The following is a 19,637-nucleotide window of genomic DNA, read 5'->3' as shown; positions in this document are numbered from 1 at the left end:
AACTAAACCAGGACTAAACTAAACCAGGACTAAACTAAACCAGGACTAGGCTAGAAACTAGACTTAAAGGGTCCGTATTACAGACCTGGATTTGTGTTTTGTTTCATTCACACATGTTTAACGCACAAACTCTGCACATTTAAGCTGAGCTTTTCTCTCAAACTGAAAAAACTCTGTCCCACCTTGTGATGTCATGTGGTGATACAGGAAGTGCTTCACTGTGTTTTTAAACTCCACAAACCTTCACTAGAATCATTTGGATCATTTCAGCCCTGGAATTGCCAATCTCTACTGAACTAAAGGTGAAAGGAGCTGTTAACTACCACTTCATGACATCACAAGGTGGAACAGAGTGTTTTGAGCTTTGGAGATGTACAGACTAATAATAAAACACAACTACAGGTATGTTTTTGAGACCGTACCAACATTATAACATGGCTTAAAGCTCACAAGAGTCAGTTTTGTGTAATGTAGTCGCTTTAATGCTACGTACTAAATCAGGATACGACAAAACCAGCTCCAATATTTATCACAAAGTCACTTCTATAGGGTATACTTTTAAGTTTGAGAGTTTCTATATCGTGACAATGGGTGAATGGCATTATAGACTTTCAATAGGGTTTTCGCTGTGAAAATTGGATGGGGGCGTTTGAGAGTGACTCATTGCTGTCTGCAGATGGAAGAAGGCTTGATATTTAAGAAGAAATAACTGTCTCTCTCGCTGTCTGCGTTTTGGACATTAAAAACCGTGTGAACGTACAAAGATCTAAAAATTTCGTAAGTGCATTTTTTTTTCTCAAGGACCAATCGAATTTCAAGAGGAATTTTGAGAACTCCAAATATGAGACCAGTTTTACGTGTTTCTAAAGTTAAGTCAAAAGCAAAACTTGAATGGAATGAAACTGGGGTTTTTGTGTTATATTCAAATGTGTTTACCACGCAGTTGGTACAGTTGTTTGCCCATTTACCAGAGGTTTTGTTGGTCGATTCCTATTGCAATGTTGTATCCTTGGGCAAAACACTTTACTCATCTTGCCTGTATAAATGAACAATGCACTATGTAACTTTTCAGTCTGATGTTTAATGCCTGGATTGTTCCGCAGTATGGCTTTAAATGTATCCATCTTGTGTTTATTCTTTATTCTGTGGATGTTGTGTCCTTGGGCAAAACACTTTACGCATCTTGTTTATATGAATGTGTTCGTAAGCTTTAATTTAAGACGCACTACGTGACTTTTCAGGTGCGGGTCTGATGCTTAATGCTTGGATTGTTCCGCAGTATGGCTTTAAACATAAACGTATCCATCTTGTGTTTATTAAATTACATGTATTCGTTATTCTGTGGATGTTGTGTCGTTGGGCGCGTCGTCATTCCGCAGTATGGCTTTAAACGTATTCTTAAAAATGGAAAACGCATTGGATTCTAGCTACAAACGGCGTCGCCTCTCCACAGAACTGACCTATGCCTCGGATTTGCGGCTTCACCTGCTTGTCACCATGGAGATAGATGCGTTTAATGTTATACTGTAGAACGTTCAAGGCAATGCCGCTTCCCTCCACAAGAAAAGTTACACAGTGAACCTTTATGCAACAAGTGAACAAGTAAAAAATTCTGCTTCGTATCGGTCGTTCCCATTAATATTCTGACAATACATAATTCATAGCCTTCCCCTGTGTGATATACTCGCTGACATTTAGCCACACGATGTCATTAGCTACAACTTTGATGAATTAATAAACAGACCTCGAGTTTGTCTGCACCCACACAGTTATCAGACCTTGAACTCATCATCTGACGTGAACATCTCTTATCCTAAAGCGCACGATGGTCTAATCCATAGGCTGTATATATAAATGGACATGGCTAACCTGGTCACCGGCGCGTTCCAGATACTCTCTCCGTAACTGCTGCTGTCACGCTCATCATTTTGGACTTAAAATGTTCGTATTAACCAGAGCAACATGATCCTGGTATTTTTGTTTTGCTACTGTGTCCGTTACTTAAGATATGAACATTAATAACAGACAAATCAGGCGCCTTCTTTCTCCAAGGTCTCTACCGCTAGCATTAGCAACAGGTTTGATTGACAGTGTTGCTAAGGGCCTGCTCTGTGCAAAACCAGCGGTGCAGGCAGGAAGGGGGGGCGTTACCTTCAACAACCTCGCTCAGGATTGGCTCTTTGGTCACTCTGATACTCGTGGTTGGATTTCCAAATATGGACTGGTCTCCAAATTCACCCCTATAACCGCTAGTCTCGATGAGCGTCATTTCACTGAAGCTAAACGCTGTGGGTGACGTCACACTCACTTAGTCCATTTCTTTATACAGTCTATGATCTAATCCTTCAGCGAGGTCCTCTCTACGAATCAAAGTTATGGACTGGTATCCCTTGGGTGCTGCACTTTGACCTTCTCCTCATGGTGAAGGAGGGGACAAACGCAGAGGACACATTGCCTATAGGGACAATACAGTTACTATATCAACTGTACTGCTCAGTTAAAGGTACATTATGGAACTTTCTGGACGTGAGACATCAGTCACGCCGGAAGTTCAGTTGGTACATCGCTAGTCCACTGATCCGAAAGTTGGCGGTTCAAATCCTGCTTTCGATATAAACATTGTTGGTAGCTAAGTCAGATCCAGTGACCCACAGGTTGGCGGTGCGATTCCAGCTCCTACAAATGAATACTGCCGTTGTGTCCTTGGGCAAGACACTTAATCCATCTCACCTCGACTCTCTGTGCACACTGGTGTATGAAAGTGTGTGAATGGGTGAGTGGTTCCTTGAAGGCAGAAAAGCGCTATATAAAAATGTGACCGTTTACCAGAAAGTTAAAACATAGATGGATGTTTTATGCCGTACTGTGGAACATTATAGCCAAAGGAACATAATTTCCATAGATACAAGCAGGGGAGGCTCGTTTCCAGGCCAAATAAGAATCAGGTTTGTGGAGATGCAAGCCCACTCGTAGTAAAAATGCATGCTTTTCAATGCAACGACATCTTTGGTCTAAAAAGTTACATACTGTTGCTTTAAATATCATAAAGAGAATACACTGTCCAATATTTGTTTACTGCAATAATAATGGAATATAGATTTTAACCAGAATTCTTTTACCGATTCTTACACTAATTAACTTCATATGTTAAAATTTCAAACTTAAATCAGTGCGGTGCGTTCGGGTGCTGTGTGCTTGTGGGAAAACAGAGTTGCTGCAGGTTGTTGGGGTTGCTGATTAAACACCATCTGTGTGTTTGTTGAGTTTGAGCAGCACAGTAGGGAACGTCTGCGGAGGAATGAGCCCAGTGGGTTTTCCAGCGCTCTGTAGGTTCAAATATCTGTTAGATACTTTCGTTTGTACTTTTGGGATCAACTTTTACATTATTCCAATACAGATTATGGACAATCTGTGAGGAGAAGTATACAGGGAACTTGAAGAAATATATATATTTTTTTATTAAATCATTCTGCAAAATCGACTTTTTAGAGCATTTATAGTTGTTTCCTTTCTCATTTACCCTCTCAAAGTTGCATTTGGAGTGATTCATGTTTGACGAATCTTTAATCGCTTATTTTCAAGACGCCATTTTGCCGATTAACCCCCGTTTTCACCTCCACTGGCACACGCCCATTTGGCAGCATCACATAGTCAAAAAAATCAGCTTTGTTGTGACGTTTACCGTGACGTCAGCTCCCATTAAGTCGTTTTAGATTAATTTTGTGATTTAAAATGTGCAAATTACAGCATAATGTCTCTAAACGTGCTAACTTACCAAATGCTAAACTACAATCTCATCACGAAAACGTTAATTATAACAACTGAATCCTATACTAACCTTAGAAGAAAACTTAACAAAATTACATGAACGAAAAGCAAAATTAATAGATGGGCTACGTATACAAGAGTCGGCAAGTTTTTAGCCCAATTAGCCTCACATATACAGCGTTACATAATAAGAATCACATGTAAGGCTGGGATGATTTCAAGGTTCATGTATAATTGATATTGTTGTATAAGCATCTGCTGGGTTCACAGAGTGTCAGTGAACGTCACACGATGCATTCATGTTTCATTAAGTGTTCACGTGTGGCCTGTGTGAGTCAGTTCTGACATATGTCCCATGTGCAGTGATTCATGTGTGAAGATGAGTACACTTGAATACAAAAATACTTCTTTTATATGCTTATTTTTGAGTTTTAATGTTGCTCGATAAAACTTTTCTTCTGATAAATATACTGTACCACCTGCCTGCTGCGTAAACGGTCCCATTTTTATATAGCGCTTTACATCAAGGACCCGCTCACACATTCACACACACGTTCATACTCCAGTGTACGCAGATACTGAGGGTGAGGTGGGATGAGTGTCTTGCTCGAGGACACGACAGCATTATTCATCTGTGAGAGCTGGAATCGCTCTGCCAACCTGCGGGTCAGTAGATCTGAACTCTCTACTGCTACTGCGTCTACTACTACATCTGTTACTGTTAGGCTACTACTACTACTGCTACTCCTAGGCTACTACCACTATTACTACTACTGTTACTACTGCTACTACTACCAACACTACTAATATTGCTACTATTATTTCTAGGCTACTGCTACCACCACTACTACTGGTACTATTTCTACTATTACTACTATTCGTACTACTAGGCTACTACTACTACCACCACTGCTACTACTGTTACCGTGAGGCTACTACTACTACTACAAAGCTACTACCACCACTACTACTGCTACTACTACTATTACTGTTACTACTAGACTACTTCTGCTACCACCACTACTACGACCACTACTACTACCACTACTACTACTGTTACTGCTAGGCTACTACTACTAGCACTACTACTACTACTACTATTCCTACTACTAGTCTACTACCACTACCACTACTACAAACACTACTAATATTATTACTAGTACTACTAGGCTACTACTACCACCACTACTACTACTACTACTGCTATTACTAGTATGCTACTACTACCACTAGTATTCCTACTACTAGGCTACTACTACTACGACCACCACTACTACTACCACTACTACTATTACTACTACTAATTAAGATTATCAAAAAATCCCCACCCAGATATAATGGATATTATTAGCAGTACTGATACTGTATAAATGTATATGAGGTTATGTAATACTCTTCAGTCATTATAGTGTTTCCATGTCGTCATTATTGAAGTAATTGAGTAGTTATTGGAGGTACTCTGGCTGTTTCCGACTCTCTGTGGGGCGTCAGGCGTTAAAATGATTTTTGGTGCTTGTGTGATGCGTCACTCCTCTTCTCCTCTCCCAGAGCGAACGTGAGCCGAATTCAAATACCTCGTAACCGGGGGGATTCCTGTGCACCCATATAAGGCAACAGGAAGTACAGCCCCCTCCCTCTTTTTTCCTCCTCTCTGCTCGGTAGGTTTTTCCGAGTTCCGAGCACGTCGCATTTCTGTCCCCATCCACCATTTGTCTATATGTCGTGTACACAGAGGAGCGGCGGCCATGGGGGAGACAGACAGGTGGTTCCCTATTGGCTCGCTCTTCTCAGTGGGCGGGGTTAAGAGCTGAGGAGTCGTGGGGGTCGGGGGGTTTGAGGAGGCAGCAGAAATAGGATGCGTCCCATGGATGTCTCTCTGGTTGTGTCTCTCAATAAAAGCTCAAATTGACTCCCGTCTGAGTTTTTTTTTCTCTGACGTTGTGTAGAAATGAGAATTATGTTTTTTGAGATAATGTGGGGTTTGTGTGATCCATGGATGAAATATGACTTTCACATGGTTTCTATGTTTAGTCCAGGTTTAGTCCAAATTTAGTCCTGGTTCAGTCCTGGTTCAATCCTGGTTCGGTCCTGGTTTAGGCCTGGTTTAGTCTTGGTGTAGACCTGGTTTAGGCCTGGTTTAGGCCTGGTTTATTCCTGGTTTAGTCCTGGTTTAGTCCATGTTTAGACCTGGTTTAGTCCATGTTTAGACCTGGTTTAGTCCATGTTTAGGCCTGGTTTAGACATGGTTTAGTCCTGTTTCAGTCCTGGTTCAGTCCCGGATTAGTCCCGGTTTAGTCCCGGTTTAATTCCGGTTTAGTCCCGGTGTAGTCCTGGTTTAGACCTGGTTTAGTCCTGATTTAGTCCTGATTTAGTCCTGGTTTAATCCTGATTCAGTTCTGGTTTAATCCTGGTTCAGTTCTAGCTTAGTCCTGGTTTATTCAAATATGTTTTTTTTTATTTTATTCCTGTTTTTTTTTTTTACCTCTCTTGTATTTGACCCTGGTGAGTTAAATCTAAATGAGATTACTCACACTGTTATTCATGAAGCACAATCTGCATATTTATTTATCAGTGCATTTAGGCGCCCACCTGTCCCGTGTCTTTTCTTGCGCTCACGGAAAGGTCATTTTTAAGGGGTTGTTGCCACGGAAATGGGCACAGCCTGTTTGGTTTGGCTCCCTGTTGTCGCTCAAGGTTACATCAAGGAGACCGATTCAGCGGTGGTGTTTTTATCTTATTTGTTTTGTTTATCAGTAAAACACAGTGAGAACAAAGTGATTCCTGAGCCCGAGGCAGGTTCAGCATGAAACATTTAATCCCTTCACTCTTTTAAATATGAAACATTATGACAATAATATTATAATAATATTACACATGTGAAGATTGGTCCAGCCCCGTCAGATTAACCCCATTTTAGCAAAGTCACATGGTGCATTTATAATCAAACACTAGTACTAGGCTACTACTACGTCTACTACTACAATTGATCTTACTGCTACTGCTACTACTACTGCTTCTACTACTGCTACTACTACTACTACTACTACTACTACTACAGAATTAGGACTACTACTTAAGGCATGTTAATTGAAGTAAACATTGTAATATCTAGTTTTGTGTTATAGATAGAAGACTAAAATAAATAAAAATGCAAGTAATGAAAATGTAGAACAATATAATCTGATATATAAACAGATTTTTGCCTTTGGACCCTCTGAGGCTGCCGTAGAATCTGTAAAAGGGCAAAATCTTGAAAGGACCTTAAAATATACGACCAGATAAGGAAAGAAGGGTTATATTAGAAGGAGTGACGTGTCCAAAATGTCCGCTCCCTTCTGGCTGTCTTGTCTTGGCTTTGGTCCTTGTCTGACTGGTGCATTGTGGGTAGCGCACAGCATCATATTAACATTCATTTACACCTGACAGGGGGCGCTACAGGAGCAGGTGAGGTGCTGACAGTGGTGTTTACTCAAGTTTTATGTAAGCTATTTATTATACATTTATAATCTAGTATGACCGATCCTCACGTGTATATTATAAAAAAATGTAAAGCTGCAATATGTAACTTGTCTGATAGGGGACCCGTCATGTTCTTTTCTTCATGAGGTTGTTAATGCTGTGCCTGCAATGTCCCAGAATACGGCATTAAGCATATCTGTATTGTATTCATTCCATTACTGTTGTCTAATTACTTTGAAATACCTTTTAAAACAAGTTACTGTACTGTACAGTACTGTTACTGTACTGTAAGTTTAATACAATACTGTGAAACATTGTAGGCAACGTAAAAGTATATCCACGGAGACAAGCAAGTAGTGGGTTGTGCACTAGAAAAGTTACATAGTGGACCTTTTAATATAATACAATATTTTGTCTTAAGCTAGTTCAGATATAGACAGGTCTAAAACAGAACAGATTTATCAGAGCAAACAAATACTCAATTAGATTTTTTCATGTGATACTTTTACTTAAGTAAAAGGATTAAAGTACTAAAATGGTCTTAAAAAGGTAAAATTTTGTCCTATTATGTGATGATTTTCAGCATTAATACTTAGAAGTACTTAATTTTGTTACTGAAGTAAAAGTACAGATATCAGAGCAAAAAAAAGACTCAAGTAAAATCTACTTAAGTACAAGTACCTGTTTAAAAATGCACTTTAAGCGGTCCAATTTGGTCCTATTTATGTGATTATTTTCTTAGAAGTACTCAATTTTGTTACTTAAATAAAAGTACAAATACCAGAGCACAGAAATACTCAAGCAAAAGTATCACATGAAAAAATCTACTTAAGCAAAAGTACCTGTTTAAAAATGTACTTAAAGAGCTGCAATTTTGTCCCATTTATGTGATAATTTTCAGTATTAGTACTTATTTTATTGAGCATATTGTATTTTATTACATGTCTCGATATATTCTATCTATACATGTAGTATTTTTTTCCGTTCACTCATTGGCGTTACATAAATGGTAACTTGCCTTTTGTTCTCACAGTTGTTAGCCAAAATCTTGCAAATGAACAATTATAACACTTTAGTTTTATTTTATGAAGGCCTCAGTAAAAATATGGTGTAGCTCTGTTTGCACGGGGCTTGATGGGCGCAGTTTTATGTCCCACAGATAACCTTCACAGCGCTCATATTGTTCGGGAGCCGTTTGGGAGTTTAATTGGCGATTTGCGATTCCATCATAGTGACAGCTCAGCAGTAAACCCAGACAAAGGACCAGAATGCACTGCTGCGCCATCACCACTCCATTAAATCACTCACATTGTATTAAGATGTGTGTTAAAAGCTCCTCTTTGTCATGCAAAACCAGGGAGAAACAGCATTTAGAAACCATTTGCTTGTTCTCCATGTGTAACTCTGAAATCCTTTTGGTGAAAATGTGTTAGTGGTGGGCGATACCAGTGATTTTGTTTCAATTAGACATCGGCCGATATGGGTTTTTCCATGACCGTTACCGACACTGATCGCTTAGAATCCAGAGGAACCAATGGCGTGATAAACGATACCAATATTTTTCATTTTAATTTTTGTTTTACTATCGATATGTTAGGCCCATTTTGTCCAAGTCCCCTCTGTTGCGTCAAACGTGATCGTCCAATCAGATCTGTTTATTTCAGTGACACATGTGAAACGAAGGAGCTCATTGGACAGCTGTAATTTGCAAATAAAATCAATTTTCTTCGAGTTTGACCAGAGTGCTTTGTCCATTGATTCTGCAGAAATATGGATGAACAATGCTTGTCCCTGATTGGCTAATCCACCTGTCAATCACCCCCATTTGGGAGATTCACCAGAATCTTCTTGAAGTGTTGAAGGTCCTCCAAACGAAATATCGGCAGCTGAATCGCTAAAAAGGACAAATATCGGCTTGATATATCGACCAACTGATATACCGGTTGATACTGATATGATATGAAGTTTTGTTTTAAATGCACTCGCTCTGCATCTTTTCTGGTAGGGGGTCCGCCATCTTCTTTTCTCCACGAGATTGTTAATGCTATGCCTGGAATGTTCCAGAATATGGCATTAAACATATGTATCTTGTTACGATGAAATACCCATAAAAACAAAGATTCTTACTGGGGTTTTGAGTGTCAAGGGCCCAGAATTGGACCCTCTTCCTGTTAATTTATACTTATCCATAATGTTCTCCGCTAGATCATAGTTGTTTTCATTGCTAATGAAGTACAATTATATAAAAGTTTATGATACAGTAATTGTTACTTGTATTATTTTGGGCAGATTTCAGTATCAGTGTCAATGTCTAGGTTCAGGTGAGACTTTTTCCCAGGGTTCCCCAAATTTGTGTGGACGGGCCTGGTTGTTAGCGTGTAGAATAGGATGAAATATGAAGTTAAACCAGTCCATGGTCTTATGTAACTCTCAGTCATCGCTCAAACGCATGTGTTGTTTCAGAGCTCAGAGGTTTCCAGCTCTGAGGACAGCTTCTATCTGTGCTGGCTTCATTACGCAACAACTACCTCGTCCCTTTGGTTTGTCACATGCGGAACGTCATTTAAAATGCAAACTAAGAACACGCAGTTATTTCGAATTGCATAACATCGCAGCTTATGTTTTAAAAAATCTTGTTTCTTGGATCAAAAATTGGATCATTCCAGGACTGTTGATTAAAAAAAGGCACATAAAAAAACTAAACAAAAAACAATATGGCTGTATATGATAAAAAATATATATGTCTATAGCTTGAATCATTTACACATTTTTTTTTAAATTAATTAATTTTTCAAGATTTTTTTATTTTTTTTTAAACACATTTTTATTAGTCCTTTAAATCCCAAATACAAAAATACAAAAAAACAAATCTCCCGCTCATTCATTCACTATCATCTTATCTAACCCACAGATGTCCACTAATCACTAGAATCAAACTCACAACCATTTTACCATTTTCTATCTGTACATCTAGTATTTTTGTAGTATTTTTTTCCCTTCGCGCATCAATTTTACATATAGGTTTACATACATGGTCACTAGAATCAAATTCACAACCATTTTACACCCTCGATACGTCATGTGGGCCAATAAATGTCACGGATTTTGTGAGTTTTGAACCGCTGATTAGTGGTGGATGAAGTACAGATACAGAGGTAAAAAGTTACGTATCAAGTTTAAAAAGTTTCAAGTACCCGTTTAAAAATGTCCTTTGAGAGTAAAAAGTAAAACTATTTCAGTGTTGCTCATTTGTTAAACTGTTAAATGTAGTAAAATTGATTCAAAATGAGACATATTTTCAGTCAACAGTAAAAATACGAGTCAATTTCTTCATTTTTCTCATGAATTTTGCGTATTTATTTTTGTTTGCTTGAACTCGAAAACTAGAAGTAACCCATCAAATCATTTAATAAGTACGTTTTACTTTTCAATCCTGTTCAAAAATGTAGTGAAGTGGAAAGTACACATACTGTGCTCAAATGTAGCAAAGTAAAAGTAAAAAGTATCCACTGTAAACTGTGTACTTGTACACTTAAACCGCTGTGTATTTCAGATACTTCTAAATGTTGTGGGGCTTTGTTGTGGTGTGAGATGTGTTGCTGATGCAGGTCAAATTGTAATTATGTTCTCAGTGGTGGTGTTAAGGTGGAGCGCTGTGACTGTCCGGGGTAAAGTTATTTTTACACTTCACAAAGTCACCTACAGAGGCGCTGTCCAGTGTCCCTGAAAAACAAAAACATGTGAAAGAAAAAAGAGCGAATGTTATAAAAGTGTTAGACAAATTCATTAAACTTTAACATCACAGAACTGGAATTTTAGGGATTAACTTTTAGTAGCTGACCCGAAGGTTGGCGGTTTGATTCCCGCTTTCGACGTAAACATCACTGATTGAATGCTATTGTTGTGTCCTTGAGCAAGACACTTAACCCACCTCTGTCCTTTTGAAAGTCGCAGTACAGTACAGATATATTGTAAAAGCAGCTCTTGAGGTCAAAATAACACCACTGTTTACTGTCTGCTTATTATTATAAAACGTTTCATCCTATCAAAATCAAGAAGTGTGCTGTTAGCATGCTTGTTATTGATAGCATTACCATAAAACGTCGCTCTGTCCTTGGAAAGTTGTGAAAAGTGCTTAAAACTAATCGCTATATATGCTAGGAATGGGTTTGAAACATGAGGAATAACTTTTTTTTTTTTCTTTTTCACATTTTAAGGCCACAAAATGCTAATCAAAACTACCCCTCTGTCTTTTCTCTCCTTGTCCATAGTCCATCATGGAGCAGTTCAACCCCTGCCTGAGGAACTTCATCGCCATGGGGAAGAGCTACGAGAAGGCGCTGACCAGTGAGTACCGTTTCAGCCATTTTGAAATATTGTCCATTTTTGGTGTTGGTGTCTCTGTCCAGGAGGCGCTGTTAGCTTCACACTTGCATGGCACTGCCTAAACTCACTTCATCTCAATAGTTCACACTTACACTAGTCATAGTTGTGTCAGTTTAATGTTTAGTCATGCTTCATCTGTGAAAAGTGCTTTTGTCCAACTTTGTATGGGTGATGTGCTCCGTGTCTGAGTCTTCTTGTCAGTTCAGAACAAAAGTTGGAACGTAGATTTGCGTCAAACTTTTTAGATGTTTTGGGTTGGGCAATTTTTTTTTTCTAATTTGCAATTTTGTGTGACAGTTCAATACATTTGGTGATCTTTTTTCAGTTATTTTTCTAAAAACTGGGGCTGCTTCTTCACTCGGTCTGGTTTTATCCATTTGAATCACTTCTGCTACTACAACGTTTTTGAATACTACTACTACTACTACTACTACTACTACTGCAACTACATTCAAACCATAAACATTTAGACAAATAAGAGGAGCAAAGTAGGCTGTAAGGGCACAACATCAATATGTAATAATTATTGTTGCACAAAAAACCACTACACTACTACAACTACCCCCACTGGTACTTCAGTTTCTACAATATATTTTTACTACTACTACTACTTCTATTACTACCACTACCCTACTACTATTGCTACTACTACTACTACTACTACTACTACTACAACTACTACCACTACCCTACTACTACTACAACTACTACCACTACCCTACTACTACTTCTATTACTACTAGTTCTCCTTTTCCTACTACCACTATTACCACTACTACTTCTACTACTACAACCAGGCCGTCATCCGAAATATGGGGGCCCGGGGTAATAAACCTCATATGGGCCCCCTTGTTATTAATTAATAGAAAGAGGGTCTAACTCTTGGCCTCTAAAACTCTGGGGCCCGGGACAACAGACCCCTTTGTCCTCCGACTCCACTGACCACTTCTACCACTACTAATACCCGTACTAACTGTACTACAACCACTAACCAACCAGAACTTCTGCTACTACTACTACTACTACTACTACTACTGCTACAGCTACTAACACTGCTACCACTATCACCACTACAGATACTACAAATTCATGTCAAGTACTTACTTTTACTCTCGCTACTGATACACAAGTATGCGTACTACTTCCAGAACGCATTTGAGCATAGTTTAAAATAACACATTGGTGAATAGATACGTCTGGAAATAAAAATAATCTTTGAAAATGCATTACATCGTCCATATACATAGCCAGGTGGTGTACTTGCTTTGACACAGCACAAAGAGCTCAGGTGAATGTGTTATGTTGTGTGTGTGTGTGTGTGTGTGAGAGAGTGTGTATGGGATGGCAAACTGGAGCAAGAGCCAATGAGAAGTGGGACAGGAGGAGGAGGAGGAGGTAATATAAAGAGATCCCCACGGGGTAAAGAACAGGAACAGAGCCGCGATTGTAACCAGGACAGACAAGAAACGCAGGTGTACAATATGGTTTAGTTAAAGTAGCCTTCACTTACTCCCCAAAAACAGACCTGGAGTTGTGTTTTATTTCATTCACACATGTTTGAGTAATCCTTCATTATTAGTTTGTCCACATCCCCAAACCTCAAAATGGTCTGTTCCACCCCGTGATGTCATGAAGTGGTAGTTTTCAAGCTAACATCTTTCAAGTTTTACCCTTTTGTTTGGTAAAGATTTGAGAATTTAAGGGCGGAAATTATTAAAAATGATTCTAGTGAAGGTAGTGTATACAGTTTGAAAACAAAGTGGAGCACTTCCTGTATTACTGCATGACATCACAAGGTGGAACAGAGTGTTTTCGGTTTGAGAGAAGAACGCAGTGTAAATATGCAGGGTTTGTGTGTGAAACAAAACACAACTCCGGGAATGTTTTGCACGAGGAAACACTTTTAAATATTGGGTGACAGTAACTCGGTAGAGCGTTTCTGCACTGATCCGAAGGTTGCCAGTTCAAATCCCGCTCTTTGTGTTAGCCCTTTAAGATCAGCGGGCTAGCACTTGGTCTTACGGTCCCACCCATCTTGATTATATTATTCCTTTTGAGGGAATAGGGGACACATACACAGAACAGGCCAATACACAAGCAACTTAAAGAAAATGACTTTTAAAATGTAAAATTTCCATAAGTGGTTTGTGCCAGTTTAAAATGATTCGTCGTTTCTAGTGGTGAAGTTGAAGTTATTTCTGTGGACTTGTATCACAGGGTCTGCAGTTGAATGTGGGATGGTTAAAATGACTCAGCAGTGGTTAATTATCATGTATTAAGTGTTCAAATGAGCCGAGAAGGACACTCAAAGGTGAATCCTCCTGTATAGCCAAAGAGCCCATAGCAGAACCACCGGAAACGACATTTAAAATAGTAATTCAGGGATTAATGATAGTATTTTTATTTTGAATTGAGCATTTTCAGTCAATTTATTATTATTATTTTTTTTTTATAGGGCTTTTTTTTTTATCCTGTATGAGTGGAGATAGGGGCTAGATGAAAACCATAGACTGTATAAAGAAGTGGACTAAGTGAGTGTGACGTCAAATGAAGCTCATCAGGGAGGTATGGAGCGGATTTGGAGCCGAGTTCCATATTTGGAATTCCGACCGCGAGTATCATAGCAACCAAAGAGCCAATCCGGAGCGACGCTGTTGAACTTAACTCGTTTAGCCATGAACGTACGGTTAGCAACACTGTCAATTAAACCTGTTGTTAACACTAGCGACATTGGGGAAATTTGGGCATATGATTTGTCTGTTATTAATGTCAATATCTTCATTTATGGACACAATAGCGAAATAAAAATATCAGGATCATGTAGAGTGGGTTAATACAAACATTTTTAGACCAAAATAACAAGCCAGACAGCAGCAGTTATGGAGAGTTTTTCAATAGAAAGTGAATTGGAACCAGAGTCGATGGAGCCAGAAGCACGGCCATGATCACTTCCTATTTAGAACGCGACGGCTAGCATTTTAGCTATGTCCATTTATATATACAGTCTATGAGAACAGTACAGACGGGCATTTATGAATCTGTCTAAATACAATTCTTAGCAAGATAATGAGGAGGGAAAACCGTTTTAACAAAAAAAGTTTACACAATAAACTATGCAACTTTTCCGAGAGAATGGTCTGTCACTAGCTCGTCTCTATGCGGATTTGTCCCCCCTTTGCAGTATGTTCCACAGTATGGTATTAAATGTGTCTATATCCATGAAGACTATCAGCTGATGCCACCACGCTAAGTTACAGGTCAGATCTATGGAGAGCTGATCATGCTCACAGTAAAATCAATGTACTTTTAGGTATATAACACCTGTAATTGAATAAATACGTTTAATTCTATACTGTGGAACATTCCAGGCAAATGGTGAAGCTAGTCACATAGTCCTAGTCAAATTAACACCAGCCCTGATTTGTATTAACACATTTTCATCATCTATTCTCTTATCTTGTTCGTATTCGTACTATTTTTAACCACAGCGACTGTCATTTGCAGTCAGTGGTTTCTTGGGATTGAGTTTCTCTGGTGGTGGTGGTGCCTTCCTCCCTTTGTATTCACACTGCAGTTCCCCCAGGCCACAGAAAGGACCAATAGATAAGGCTAAAAATACCCAGCCTGCGACTCCCGGAGAGGGGATCACACTTCATCAATGCCAGCCTCGGATTCACTGCTCTGGGCATTAAGCACGAGAGGGAAGTGGGCCAGTGACTGTGGTCCAGAGTGAGGGCAATACAGACTTTTAACACGGAGAGCAAAATGCGTTGTTTTTGCAATATCAACAACTCAAATAAAATCGAAATGATCCATAATAGTAGAACTGGTATAAGTTGACGTACACTTAGGGACCATAGACTGTTTATATAAATCGGCATAGCTAACCTGTTAGCCGCCGCGGTCCATATAGAAAGCATGGACGCACTTCCGGCTCCATCAACTCTGGCCCCAATTAATTTCAAAATATTAACATTAATAACAGACAAATCAAGCGCCTTCTTTCAATTAGGTTTCTCCCAGTAGCGTTAGCAACACGTTTGATTGACAGTGTTGCTAAGCGCCTGTTCCCTTCTGCAGCCTCGCTCCTGATTGGCTCTTCGGTTGGTATGATACTCGCGGTCGGAATTCCAAACATGGAACTCTTTTAGTCCACTGGGATCCATCTCAAGATCTTGAGTGAGGCTTGGACAGGACTAGTGTTGTTCATAAATTATAAACTCAATTTCGATACTAAAGAACAGACTCGATACTAGATACCGATTTTGATACCCAAATGATCCCCTTAAAAGCCATGTGGTCTTCAACTAATTCTGATTTAACTCAAGATAAGGTCCAGTTTGATCCACTTTGTCATTTTTTTAGTATTGATACCTCCTCAAACGAGTATCTAGTTTCAATACTACTTTTAGTATCTGATTTTCGATACTCTTGACCACTCTAGTCAGGACTATTGGAGCATTTGACCTGTTCTACTCATAGGCTTATTCAGTCCCAGTTTTGGTTTTGACTTGTTCTCATAGATGAAACTTTGTGCTCGTGTTGTTGGCCTAGTTTAGTCCTGATCTGTTTCTGTTTTTCCCCCCAATACTTTGCAACATAGACCATAGACAATAATAAAAGCTACAGTTTTATCTGCAGTGATTCTGACTGAAACATGTGAGTCTTTGCTGGCGATCTTCCTGCTTCTAAACGTCTCTCAGTTTCCTGGTGACAGCTTTTCTCTTTGAACTTGGCAGTACTTCCATAACGCTGGCTTCTAGAGAGCTTCTTTCTTTCTCTTGCCTGGCTTCTATCTTCTCCCACTCTCCTTCCTCTCTCTTTCTTCTCTTTCTCCCCCCTTTCCCTCCTTCCTCTCTCCTTCTCTCTCTCTCTCTCTCTTTGTCTCTCCCCCTCTCCCCTCTCTCTCTGGCTTGTGCTTACCTCCCATATCCTTGTTTTCTCTCTTCTCTTTCTCCCCCTCTCCCTCCTCTCCTTCCTCTCTCTCTCTCTCTCTCTCTGGCTTGTGCTTACCTCCCATAGCCTTGTTTTCTCTCTCTCTTCTCTTTCTCCCCCTCTCCCTCCTCTCTCTCTCTCTGGCTTGTGCTTACCTCCCATAGCCTTGTTCTCTCTCTCTCTTCTCTTTCTCCCCCTCTCCCTCCTCTCTTTCTCTCTCTCTCTCTGGCTTGTGCTTACCTCCCATAGCCTTGTTTTCTCTCTCTCTTCTCTTTCTCCCCCTCTCCCTCCTCTCTCTCTCTCTGGCTTGTGCTTACCTCCCATAGCCTTGTTCTCTCTCTCTCTTCTCTTTCTCCCCCTCTCCCTCCTCTCTTTCTCTCTCTCTCTCTGGCTTGTGCTTACCTCCCATAGCCTTGTTTTCTCTCTCTTCTCTTTCTCCCTCCTCTCCCTCCTCTCTCTCTCTTTCTCTCTCTCTCTCTCTGGCTTGTGCTTACCTCCCATAGCCTTGTTTTCTCTCTCTTCTCTTTCTCCCCCTCTCCCTCCTCTCTCTCTCTCTCTCTCTCTCTCTCTCTCTCTGGCTTGTGCTTACCTCCCATAGGCTTGTTTTCTCTCTCTCTTCTCTTTCTCCCCCTCTCCCTCCTCTCTCTCTCTCTCTCTGGCTTGTGCTTACCTCCCATAGGCTTCGTTCGTTGGATGCCATGCTTGAGCCCACTGACGGCCACTGCTTCCTGTTTCTAGGTGTCACTTACGCTGCAAAGGGCTACTTCGACGCCTTGGTGCGGATGGGCGAGATGGCCAGCGAAAGCCAAGGATCTAAAGATCTTGGTGAGTCTTCATAGCATAGACCGCAGTAGACTGTAGCTGGCTTTGTAGAGACAGATACTTTTTTGAAGAGTAGTAGTGAGTAAGTTTGGGATTGGTGGACTGATTCTGGTAATATGGGAAGTTTGGGAGTTTGCCAAGTCTTGGAGTAACTACTATTCTTAGGTTTCAACTTCCTGGTAGAGGCGACATTTTGAGGACCCATTCAGAAGAGTTTGATTTGACTGGATTTTGGTGATTAGCTTGGTCTATAGTTATGTTATTTACTAAAGATAGCAAGTTGGTGGAGGTTTGGTAGTAGAACTTTGTAACAACAGTTCTAGATATTAAGACAAGTTTTACTATGTCTCTAAGTAACATTCTTGGGTTTCAACTTCCTGATCAAGGTGACATTTTGAGGACCCATTCAAAAGATAAGATATTTTGATTTGATTGGATTCTGGTTATTGGAAAACTTTAGTTGTTGCAATTAGTATGCGTTTACTATGTCCCTGAGTAACTGTTCTTGGGTTTCAACATTCAACTTCCTGGTAGAAGCGACATTTTGAGGACCCATTCAAAAGATTTCAAATGTTTTCATTTGATTGGAGTGGTCTAAAGTTGCTGTATACGAAGTTGCTTTACGAAAAAGGCAGCAAGTTGATGGTGGTTTATTTTTTAACAACTAAAAACTTAATCTCTGAGTTACTATTCTTTCTTGGGATTGGTGGACTGCTTTTGGTAATATGGGAAGTTTCGGAGTTTACCAAGTCTTGGAGTAACTATTCTAGGGTTTCAACTTCCTGGTAGAGACGACATTTTGAGGACCCATTCAAAAGATACAGTATTTTGAGTTGAATTGTTGATTGCTCGCTATGGCAACGGCACTGATTTTTCATCACTCTGATTTACTGATTTAATAACAGTATAACAAGTCGGTGGTGGTTTGGTGTTACCGTTTTGAACACGTTTTGTATCATGATACAATGCAAAAATAGTTTCTGCTGCTTCTTGTGTAAAGCTTGAGTAGATTGTAGCCTAGATTGTATGTTGTAGTAAACTTGGATATGACGAATTCTGTTGTTGTGTCCTTGCGCAAGATGCTTAACCCCCCTCGCCCCCAGTGTCTGTGTGCACCGGTGTATGAATGTGTGAATGATTCCTTAACGTAAAGCGCTTTGAGTGTCTTGAAAGTAGAGAACCGCTATTTAAAAATGTGACCTTTTACCAACTGTCTGTTTGTTCATAACTTTACTCTTCCACTTACATCTTTTTAATATACATTTTTTTTACTGAGTCGAGGTGCAATCTTTTAAAATCGTCCATGATCAGCTTTGGTCTTTGACAGATCCACAGCCTGTCCTCTTGCAGTAAAAGTATCTGGTTTGGAGATGAGTTCAGACGTAAAAAAAAATACATTGGACTATTACATTGGGATATTGATTAAACATTTGTCTTGTTTACGTTTATAAAATCAAGGTTGAAAGTCATATATATTAGTGTTTAATAAAAGTAAATACAAAAATTGAGGAACTATGGAGGAGAACTTGATAACATTTTCTGCCGTTCGCTTGGACCTGAGAGTGTTTCGAGCTTTTTTATTGGCGATATAGTGTAATGCCATTCTAATTTTATATATTTACTTCCCTAATGAGGCAGTGCACGTGTTTGTATTTTGTTATGAAATGGCAGAGTCACGTGTTCGGTGATGTGAGAGAGCATTAGCTTCAGACCAGTGCCTTCAGCTTAACTCCAGAGCTCACCACAGGGACCATTATAGCTGCAGTTTGTATTATTTATGTGCACATCTCTTCAAACTTATTTATACCGTCTGAGGAAATGTCCACACTTTGGTTTGAGATCAAGAAGAACGTTAACAAGTAGTTATTCAAGGCAACTTTATTTTGTGCTCACCATTTTCTTCATCTGTTACGTGTTTGGATTTGCGATATTCTTGGTTGACATTTCGATCGATTAGTTGTCTATTTAATATCTCTATAATCTGACCATGTATCTGATCCAAACTGCACTCACAAGACTACACCTGCAGGGGGAGCTCATGCAAAAAATAACTATTTATACAGAAAAAAATTACTGGGAAACTGTATTTATATGAAAAAAATGCACTTCACATCGCAGTGTTGCTACTGTTGTCTCATATAAATCCTTAAAATTAAAATTAAATAATAAAAAAAATAATAATTTGGGTTGACTAAGACACTATCAACCGATTAATTGACCACTAAAGCACTACAGCCATAGAGCTGTCATTAAAGATGCACTGTGTA

At 39.5% G+C, this 19,637-nt stretch overlaps 1 protein-coding gene across 6 annotated transcripts in view; it reads left to right on the top strand.

Annotated features, from left to right (window-relative positions):
- Nucleotides 1–19,637, top strand: part of baiap2b (BAR/IMD domain containing adaptor protein 2b) — a 60,347-nt gene that overhangs the window by 1,390 nt on the left and 39,320 nt on the right. For 4 of the 6 annotated variants that reach the window (XM_055229350.1, XM_055229351.1, XM_055229354.1 and 1 more), the window contains exons 2-3: nt 11,499–11,574; nt 17,287–17,373. In XM_055229350.1, the coding sequence (XP_055085325.1) occupies nt 11,499–11,574; nt 17,287–17,373 (163 nt within the window). The remainder of the gene's footprint in view (nt 1–11,498; nt 11,575–17,286; nt 17,374–19,637) is intronic. The other 2 variants (XM_055229353.1, XM_055229355.1) reach the window with 1 other exon arrangement.

Source organism: Periophthalmus magnuspinnatus, chromosome 19 (genome assembly GCF_009829125.3).
Source record: "Periophthalmus magnuspinnatus isolate fPerMag1 chromosome 19, fPerMag1.2.pri, whole genome shotgun sequence".
NCBI lineage: Eukaryota > Metazoa > Chordata > Actinopteri > Gobiiformes > Gobiidae > Periophthalmus > Periophthalmus magnuspinnatus.
The sequence above is the reverse complement of the archived record's forward strand: the minus strand, read 5'-3'. Positions and strand labels throughout refer to the sequence as shown.